This window comes from Oncorhynchus mykiss, chromosome 3 (genome assembly GCF_057628025.1).
Source record: "Oncorhynchus mykiss isolate SJ-2025 chromosome 3, ASM5762802v1, whole genome shotgun sequence".
In the NCBI taxonomy this organism is placed as follows: domain Eukaryota; kingdom Metazoa; phylum Chordata; class Actinopteri; order Salmoniformes; family Salmonidae; genus Oncorhynchus; species Oncorhynchus mykiss.
In genome coordinates, this window is record NC_143024.1 from 43,934,838 (window position 1) to 43,945,268 (window position 10,431).

The 10,431-nt window shown below is 45.0% G+C and overlaps 1 protein-coding gene across 1 annotated transcript in view; it reads right to left on the reverse strand.

The window, feature by feature from the left end:
* Positions 1-9,719, reverse strand: part of LOC110518458 (plectin) — a 184,698-nt gene extending 174,979 nt beyond the window's left edge. The window contains exons 1-2 of the mRNA XM_090229309.1: positions 9,065-9,719; positions 1,840-2,072 (exon numbers count right to left, since the gene is read on the reverse strand). Coding sequence (XP_090085435.1) covers positions 1,840-2,056 — 217 coding nt within the window. The 5' untranslated portion in view covers positions 2,057-2,072; positions 9,065-9,719. The remainder of the gene's footprint in view (positions 1-1,839; positions 2,073-9,064) is intronic.
* Between the last annotated feature and the right edge of the window lie 712 nt (positions 9,720-10,431).

Genomic DNA, 10,431 nt, shown 5'->3' on the forward strand with positions numbered 1-10,431 from the left:
TTCCAATTGCGTCATTCCGGACATTATTACGAGCCGTTGTTCCCTCAGCAGCATCCTGTGCCACACATACATGGCTTTAATTGGTGCCATACACCTGTGACTGACAAACATGACTGATGTGGGTCCCAATTCTCCACACTTTTCCCAAATGTGAGCATTAGCACTAACTACCATCGTTAAAGCCATGATATGGAATGTGCAAGTGCACACTTTGGGAGAAGAGTAGCAAATTCGGACGCACCCCAGCAAAGGATTCCCACGTAGTGTACACACATCCAAGTACCTGTGCAGTGCACACACACAGATGCAGCCGCAGAGGCAGTCCACTTGCCATTTGAAATGTGCACACCCCAGACCTATCTTAATGCCCCGGCTGGCTGTTGGAGAGCTAGAGGCTGAGATATATGCATGATTCCCCGTACTGTCAGGGTTTATAGCCTTCTCTGGGCAGCATGTCAGCAGAGAATAGAACAAAGGCTGCCCCATGTGTGCTGACACAGCCCCACCAGGTCCTATGGCAGAGGAAGAGCATAGGAGATAGGAGACAGGAGACAACCCTACCACAAAAAAAAATAATCATACAGTATATAATGAAAAAGACTAGGCTATAACTTAGACTTATTTTCAATCTCAGCAGTTGCAATAGACGTGTTTAGGCCTCAAAGCCATCCGCAAATGCTGGGTAGATCTAACCCTACTTTAACCAGAGAGGAGACCAGCAAAACACGGAATAGTTTCATTGAAATGAGCTAGATGTCGATAATGATCCTGATGTATTAATGTTTGTTTGTGTTTGATGTCAAAAATGTTATAGTGAAGCAAAGGCACATTTTCACATCCATGGTGTGTGGACAATGACGTTGTTCTTATTCCAATTATGCTACAGAATGAGGGGAAGGAACGTGAATTTCCTCCGAGCATCTAATGAAGACGATTTGTAATGAGCAGGGGTGATTTTAGCACTGTTAATTGCGACCAGATATGGGACTCGGGAGAAGGTGTAGGCACTCCAACGTGCACCTGAGGTAGTAAACTCAAACTCCACGTTGCCGTGGCAACACAATGGTGAAATGTAATCTGATTGGGCCCTTGATGTCCATTACACTGCCATCAGGGACTTCAATAGTACAGACCGACTGAGTGAATATGGTGTCAGTATACTGTAAGGATAGTACAACCGTCCCCACGGTAGGATGTTCTCGGCTACCAGTTGAGGGACGCAGTTGTCACAAATATGTCACATAGATTATTTAATGTCTCTGAAACTGTTCTGTTGTCTCGCTGCACAACCACCCAACGAATTACAGTGTTATGGGTGGAGCAGCTAATAAGAAGGCAACATCAACGTTACGTGCCCCAACTATCTAAATAAATCATGTGAATTAGATATCCCTCTATTGACTGAGCCCTGTAAGGACAATCACACCTAACACTTGGCTATAGCCCCACACTCTGTGGACCCACACATCCTGTTCAGTTGGTGAAACTTAGTCCAAAGACACCTGCCCGACACAGCACTCGTACACACACACACACACACACACACACACACACACACACACACACACACACACACACACACACACACACACACACACACACACACTCGGCTACTGCCAATGAAAACAGTCAACAAAATTCTACAGAAATCAACTACTTCAATGGCTGGTATGATAAACACACTCATACACAGAACGTGTCATTAGCCCCATTCAGGCAAAGCTAGTTCAGACCCATTTTTCTAGCATGAGGCCTGTTGGGAACAGTAGCATGGCAAAGTAGCATGTGTGAGAGGTGGCAGGAGGAGTGTCGTGGGGCTGCAGACAGCAGACTGCCTACCTGCGATGCGGATGACGGCCCGCTCAGCCGGGTCCAGGACGTCCCCGGCGCCTGAGGCAGACTTAGAGCGTTTGACCCTCTGGTGTTTAGCCAGGTTCCATGGGAGTGTGTCCCCAGGGAAGGGGGCAGGGAAGCTCCTCTCTCCATAGCTGTCTAGCAGGGCCCTCTCCCTCTGCCGGTCCCTGTCCTTCTGTCTGTCCTTACGCCCCGACGCCATCACCTATATTACAGTACTGTACAACAACATGGAGGAGAGCAGCAGTCAGACATGGCACGTGTATAGGCCTATGCATATTTGAAACATACAGTACCAGTCAAAAGTTTGGACACACCTACTCATTCAAGGGTTTTTCTTTATTTGGACTATTTTCTACATTGTAGAAAAATAGAGAAGTCATCAAAACGACTATGTAATAAACATGTGTTAAACATATCAAAATATATTTTAGATTTTAGATTCGTCAAAGTAGCCACCCTTTTCCTTGATGGCAGCTTTGCACACTCTTGGCATTCTCTCAGCCAGCTTCATGAGGTAGTCACCTAGAGTGCATTTCAATTAACAGGTGTGCCGTGCTAAAAAGTTAATTTGTGGAATTCCTTTCCTTCTTAATGCGTTTGAGCCAATCAGTTGTGTTGTGACAAGGTAGGGGTCCATATTATGACAAGAACAGCTCAAATAAGCAGAGAAACGACAGTCCTTCATTACTTTAAGACATGAAGGTCAGTCAATGCGTATCATTTCAAGAACTTCGAAAGTTTCTTCAAGTGCAGTCGCATAAACCATCAAGCGCTATGATGAAACTCGCTCTCAAGAGGACCGCCACAGTAAAGGAAGACCCAGAGTTACCTCTGCTGCAGAGGATAAGTTCAGTAGAGTTTCCAGCCTCAAAAATTGCAGCCCAAAGAAATGCTTCACAGAGTTCAAGTTACAGACACATCTCAACATCAACTGTTCACGGGGGCCTGTGTGAATCAGGCCTTCGTGGTCGAATTGCTGCAAAGAAACCATTACTAAAGGACACCAATAAGAAGAAGAGACTTGCTTTGGCCAAGAAACATGAGCAATGGACATTCGACTGGTGGAAATCTGTCCTTTGACACCAAATGTGAGATTCTTGGTTCCAACCGCTGTGTCTTTGTGAGACGCACAGTAGGTAAACGGATGAGCTCCACATGTGTGGTTCCCACCGTGAAGAATGGAGGAGGAGGTGTGATGGTGTGGTGGTGCTTTGCTGGTGACACTGTCTGTGATTTATTTAGAATTCATGGCACACTTAACTAGCATGGCTCCCTACAGCATTCTGCAGCGATTCGCCATCCCATCTGGTTTGTGCTTAATGGGACTATCATTTGTTTTTCAACAGGACAATGACCAAACACACCTCCATGCTGTGTAAGGGCTATTTGACCAATAAGGAGAGTGATGGAGTGCTGCATTAGATGACCTGGCCTCCACAATCACCCAACCCAATTGAGATGGTTTGGGATGAGTTGGACCGCAGAGTGAAGGAAAAGCAGCCAACAAGTGCACAGCATATGTGGGAACTCCTTCAAGACTGTTGGAAAAGTATTCCAGGTGAAGCTGGTTCAGTGAATGCAAAGCTGTCACAAAGCTGTCACAAAGGCAAATGGTGGCTACTTTGAAGAGTATAGATATATAGAATATAGAATATATTTTGATTTGTTTAACAATGCAGAAAATAGTACAAATAAAGAAAAACCCTTGAATGAGTAGGTGTGTCCAAACTTTTGACTGGTACTGTACATTGTTCATATTTGAACACTTTGAGATCCACAATTTAATACTGGATACAGTCCACGTGATACAAATATACACAGCCACAGGTACACACACGGGCAATGTCCATAACATGTTCAGTTGGAAGCCTTCCCTAACATGGGTCAAGTGGATACACTGGAACTACTGTGGTTTACAGTACGACTCTCTGGAATCGCCTGGCATGTCAGGCGGCATGGGAAAAATTGTCCACCAATGACAGAGCATGCATCCATGTTAGTTGAAAAGATAGTCCAGACTGGTATTCAGATATCAGTAGGATAATGACGACAACATTCTATGATCTACTTGCCACATGATAAATGGCAAGCCTTAGCCAACACAGTAGGATATCATCCAGCTGCTGCCAGTCAAGGTGTCTAAAAAGCACCCAACATTTATAACTGAGTTAGGGTCCGGGAGGCAATTCTCACGTGTTAAAGGAGGGACACTTTCGCTGTGACCCAACTCCCAGTTGATGATTAACCACCATGAAAATATGCAGCCAAGATAAATGTTAAGAAAAGATATTTCCATATTACAGTCATAGAGTGGAACAAAGTGCAAACTACCATTTGCATCCCTTACTGTCCGTAGACTTGGGCACTTGATAGGAAAACGAGACGAGGCTGACTATGAACTATTGAGTTTCCTGGAAAAAGTCTGACTAAGTGGCAACTATCGGTAAGTGATGGACCTTAAGCTCTGATCGGAATGCAAAAACCCGCTCTGCTAATGTTACCCAATGACAATGCACGAATGTCGTTTTTGGGGGGTAAAAACATGTAAGCGGTGCCAAATCTGTTAATATTTGTAATCAAAGTATTTGATTATACTGTAACTAGATGAAGACAAAAGCATAAGGCATAGATTTTTAGATGACACATTGGTCACACTTTCTTTGGATAGCCTGTAGATGCTCTACAGACGGTCATACTATCAGCAAACTATCTGTTGATAAGCAGCTGCATGCTAAGATTACGGTTAGGGTTAGGTTTAGAATAAGGGTTAGGGTAACGGTTAGCATCTAGAAATGACTATGGCATTTGCTTCCCAATACGGTCCTTTTGGAAATGTTGTAAATCCCCAAATTAAAGGGACCTGAAGGACTTGCGACTCCAAAATCGATATGTAAAATGGAGAAACGCAGAGCAAAGAAAACAGCCACATATATGCAAAGTCGTTCCTGTACGACTTCCTGTACGTTCCAATTAGCATTTTGAAGCCAGCCGTAAGGCAAACCGCCACACCATTGAAGTCGTGATGAAATTGAAAAATTTGCTCTAGTATTCTGAAACTGAAACTACCCATCACATGACCAATCACCTTCAGTGCATAGTTTTATCAACTTGTTCAGATTTCAACCCCTCCTGACCCCGGACATATTTACTTGCTTCCCATGTAATCCTTGGTTGGCATGGTGACAGACAGAGAGGCTCTCTGGCAGTGGAATGTAGGTCTGACTGATACCAAACTCGAAGTCCCCCTGACTTCTGGAAAAGGCTGGAAAGGCTATTTTGATGTTGTCGGCACGATGTGTTGATAAAGAAGGCGGGTGTGCTTTTACTGGTTGGTTCTCCTCTGTGTCGTTCTCACTCAAACACTCACAGGCACAGCCACACACAGCCCCAGAGCGATGCCCCCTTCAATTACAACTGTTGGATTTTCACATGCAAACAACCTCCCCAGAAAGAAAGAAAAAAAAAACATTGGAGATAATCAATCAACGTGGCCACTCAATTTCTGAGCAAATATTGCATTAGCAAACGACCTCCTTTTCAGACCAGTGAGTCACAGCTCTTCTGTGTGATCACTAGTAAAATGTCACACCACGCAACACATGATGTCATACCCAGCTAGACTAGACCCCTCCCCATCAGCCCCTAACCCTAACCCCCCCCCCCCCCCACACACACACAGATGCACACACCCTCACATACTATGCACGCTATGCACACACACACAGGGTGGCTACTAGCTATTAGTGATGACATTTTATGCCATTCCCACACACACACACACACACTGGCGATACAGTGAAGCCAGTAAAATATATAGGGGTACAGTGAAATTAACCTCAGCTATGAGGATGTGGGTCAGACTAGGCCTCATTATAGCCAATGGAGCAAGAGGGATTTTTGTTTATTCAACTGTGTTTCCTGAAAGGGTTACCAAAGAGATGGATAGCATGATAAGTTCACTAGTGTCTCACTGTCACCTCGTGAAACGTGGCAATCAGCAATGTGGTGTGAGGTCAATGCCACAACAAAGACCAACTGTAGCTGATGTAGAGAAGAACCGTGGTATCTTCATAGGCATGCATGTTGCATATTTGAGTTGCAAATGATTAGTACCAATGGCACAGTGACACGCCTACCGTGACACATAGCATATGGGTGTAAAGCAGTCCTGTGGCTCCAAGGTCCTAGACAGTGAAGCACTATCCCAGAGACATGCTACTGTGACGTGTCAACCTGGACTGAGTGCAAATGAGTCCTTCATAGAGACATAGTGCATCTGGTGGCAGTAGATAGCCCAGATGTTAGAAAAACAGACCAGTAGCTGGAAGGTTGCTGGTTTCAGTTCCTCTGTACCATCTCCGGCTGTTTTGCCTTCGAGAAAGGAACCTAACACCAACATATCTCCAGGGGCACTGCACTGCGGATGCCCTGTGCTCCATTCAACGTGTGTTGTGTGTTGTCTGGTGGGCAGTTGTTAGCAGAGTAGAAGTATTCCCCTTTCGGATAGATTAATAAAGTACAATTCTAGTCTATTCCATTCAGCCCAGTATGTCTAGGTTTCCCAGAGAAATATGTAGTTCATTTTTACTGATATTCTTACTGTATGCTACGATCTTTTAGAGAGGGATAGGACCAAGGTGCAGCGTGGTAGGCGTACATTTTACTTTTATTTAAATGACATCGAAAAAACAACAAAAATACAAAAACGAACGTAAAGCTACATGCAGTGCAGAAAGCAACTACACACAAACAAGATCCCACAAACTAAAGGTGGAAAAAAGGCTGCCTAAGTATGATCCCCAATCAGAGACAACAATAGACAGCTGCCTCTGATTGGGACCCATACCCGGCCAACAAAGAAATAGAAAATCTAGAATCCACTCCCAAATCACACCCTGACCTAACCAAATAGAGAAATAAAAAGGCTCTCTAAAGTCAAGGCATGACAGTACTCCCCCCCCCCCAAAGGTGCGGACTCTGGCCGCAAAACCTGACTCCATGGGGGAGGGTCCGGATGGGCATCTAGCCTCGGTGGCGGCATCTTGCCTCGGTGGCGACGTAGACCCCGCTCCGCTCGCTGATCCCTCCGCTTCTGTGGAACCAGACCGTGGATCGTCGCCGTAGGAACCAGACCGTGGATTGTCGCTGGAGGCTCCGGACTGTGGATCGTCGCCGGAGGCTCCGGACCGTGGATCGTCGCCGGGGACTACGGACCGTAGATCGTCGCCGGGGACTCCGGACCGTAGATCGTCGCCGGGGACTCCGGACCGTAGATCGTCGCCGGGGACTCCGGACCGTAGATCGTCGCCGGGACTCGGGACTGTAGATTATTGCCGGGGACTCGGGACCGTAGATCATCGCCGGGGATTCCGGACCGTAGATCGTTGCCGGGGACTCCGGACCGTAGATTGTCGCCGGGGACTCCGGAACATAGATCGTTGCAGGAGGCTCCAGACCGTAGATCATTGCAGGAGGCTCCGGACTGGGAAGTAGTCCCCGGCGTTTAGAGATGGATTGGACCAAGGTGCAGCGTGGTAGGCGTACATTTTACTTTAATTTATATGTCACCGAAAAGCTACATGCAGTGCAGAAAGCAACTACACACAAACAAGATCCCACAAACTAAAGGTGGAAAAAAGGCTGCCTATGTATGATCCCCAATCAGAGACAATGATAGACAGCTGCCTCTGATTAGGAACCATACCCGGCCAACAAAGAAATAGAAAATCTAGAATGCCCACCCAAATCACACCCGACCTAACCAAATAGAGAAATAAAAAGGCGTGACACTGTACCTTTGACCCCTGGAAATGAGTATGTACAATGTACTGTACAGATGCTGGATCTAAATTTGACCTATTTTGTCACAGGAGGAAAATAATCCTACAGCAGGAGGATTTGAATATCTGAATAAATATTTAGAATCACTGCCAGGAGGGCAGCTGGAAGCAGTATTTGTATACCATGCAGTACCATACCTACATTGTAGGCTACCTTATGTAGGCTATGGTGACAATGATGTAGACCGTGTGTAGCGGTTAGCGGTGAGCAGGAGCTCACCAGAGCTGAGTACTGGCACCTCAAGTTTTCTGTTGCTTGAACTCCTGTTCCTCTTATAGAATATTAGCTCAAAAGTATTGTGGAGCTCCTGCACCTAAATATAATCAGTACCAGCACCCAAAATGAGTACTGGCACCTATTTCAGTCAACCACTGGCGGTTATGGTATGTAGGTTTGGTTTGGAAAGTTTTTTTTGCCTGGTCACGGACAGCTGTTGTGTTATGCACCAAAGTCCATTAGGGAAGGGAAAAGGTGAGTGGAGTGGAGCGTGAAGATGCAAGAAGGAATTATACAACGAGCAAAGTGATGATGCTGTTTGTATGTGGCTGCTATGAAAGTGAACTGTGTGCGCGGTTGATCAGGGGTGTATTAATTCTGCCGATTCTGTAGAGTTTCTTAAAAGGAAGCAAACAGAACGAAGCGGTCATAAACCTACCTGAATTTGTCCAATAGAAACTCCTGTTTGGACAAATGATTACACCCTAGATCAGCTACATGCAGACAAGATGTGTCACTATTTGCCACCTCCAAATTGTCTCTCGACCTGTGCACCTACGTTATAAAACTTTTATTCATAGGATAGGTTGTAGCATGATGGGTATAGGGGAAATGTCTGTACTATGTAGTAGTCTAAACCTATCGATGTTACATTGAACTGGGTGAATGGAATATGAATGACAGTCCTCCAATATCCTTTCAAAGAAATAAGGCCATGCTCATTATAAAAAGCACCCTCCCTAATCTTAAAACAGCAACAACTGCCACTGATGGGTTCCTACCAAACTATTGACCAATCATTGTCCCTTACATGAAGGCAATGATGCTATGTAAAAGTATAATTGTGTTGCACCTTTAGGCCTAAGCTTCAAATTCTTGTGCGCAATTCAAAGTGACCGAACATCTCATGGAACTACCACTTTACTATTGAAAAAAGTCAATGATGTTTCATAATGAAAGTATTAATAAGCACCTGCTGCAAATGGAGCCCATAATTCCCCCCCAGTGGATAAGTGAATCGACCATGGAACCTACAGTATTGATACACTCTGTAGTCTAGGCTACTCGACATTGCATTAAATAGTGATACACAAACTGAATATTAAAGTACAGTACTGTGTAGTTGTTGTGAGTGACAAAATAGCCTTACCGTAGCCAATGTTGGTTCAGCTTGCTGCTTTACGGGCTCCTGTCAAATAGCCATGAATGCGGGTGTCCATACAACTTCGCTGCAACCGAAACAAATGCACTTGCTCCCTGTCAACGACCGTGCTTGCATGTGTAACGTTTCAATAGCCACTCCTTTTCAGGAGGCAGGGTATGAGACGAGCCGAATTGCAGAATCTGCAGTCCTCTAACGGTACTATGTACCCTCGGCGCATTTATGAATGTGAACGTCTCCTTCGCTCTCACTCACCATCCCCTTCCGCGTCTGTTGTTGGATTTAAACGTTAACCGATAGAGAATATTACAAATATATACCCCTTTCATCATTTAGAGATGGAGGCAGAAGATTAGACTTCATTGCGAGGTACGACACGCTCGGGAGCAATTGACGGTACCTTCACGGGCTGGGTCTGCTGGGAGAATCTGATGCAGTGAATTTAACCCAGAGCCCGTGCTTCGTTGTTCGATTAGTTATCCTGGTCCTGAGGAGAGCTAGAGCCCAGTCGAGGTTAGAGAGATGCTCTTGACGCATGTTTCTGAAATCAGAAGACTAACCTGAAATACGGATTAATCTAATAGAGTGATAGCCCAGTTGTCTTCGTCACTACCATCATCATCTTCCTCAGCATCAGTAGCATGCCTGTTATTGCGTGGCTGGGATTATATGTTCGAAATTATTACATGCAAATGACTATCCCATATAATACTTACTTTTTATTTTTCTAATTCCAAAAACATTTATTGTGGGTTAGGCTATGATTTAGAAGATTCGGGTGGAAACAATTCATAATGGAATGATTGATTTCTCCCTATTTCTGTGCTCAGGTCCTCTGCCATGGAAACAGAGGTAAGTGAGAGTAGTATACAGAAGAGAGTGTAGCTGCAAGAGCTGAGCCCACAAGCATCAACCACTAGGTCCCCCAAGCACAAGTATCATAATATCACCCTGCACAGCTGTGAAATGGAGAAGAAATCTAGTGAACATGCCATCCTTTTAATGAACATAAAGTACAGTATTAAACTGGGAAAACCATAAGCCTGCAGTAGCATTTCACTGAATCCATGGCTGTATTCTCATCGAGAAATTGAGACACAGGGGAGAAGTCTCATACTGCACTGCAGTGATGAATACGTAGGCTCTGTGGGTAATAGGAGTTCTTGACAAAGCCAGATGTCTTGTGCCACTGAGTCATCCGGAGATTATGTAGAATGTATTGCTGACTAAATGATTTTGCTGTCAAGGTGTTGGAGAGCTCTGAATTATTCCTCAAGAAAGCACTCCTTTAAACACACAGCCCAACCAGATTATACATCACTATCACACACTGGCAATAAACTTCCCAAATCATT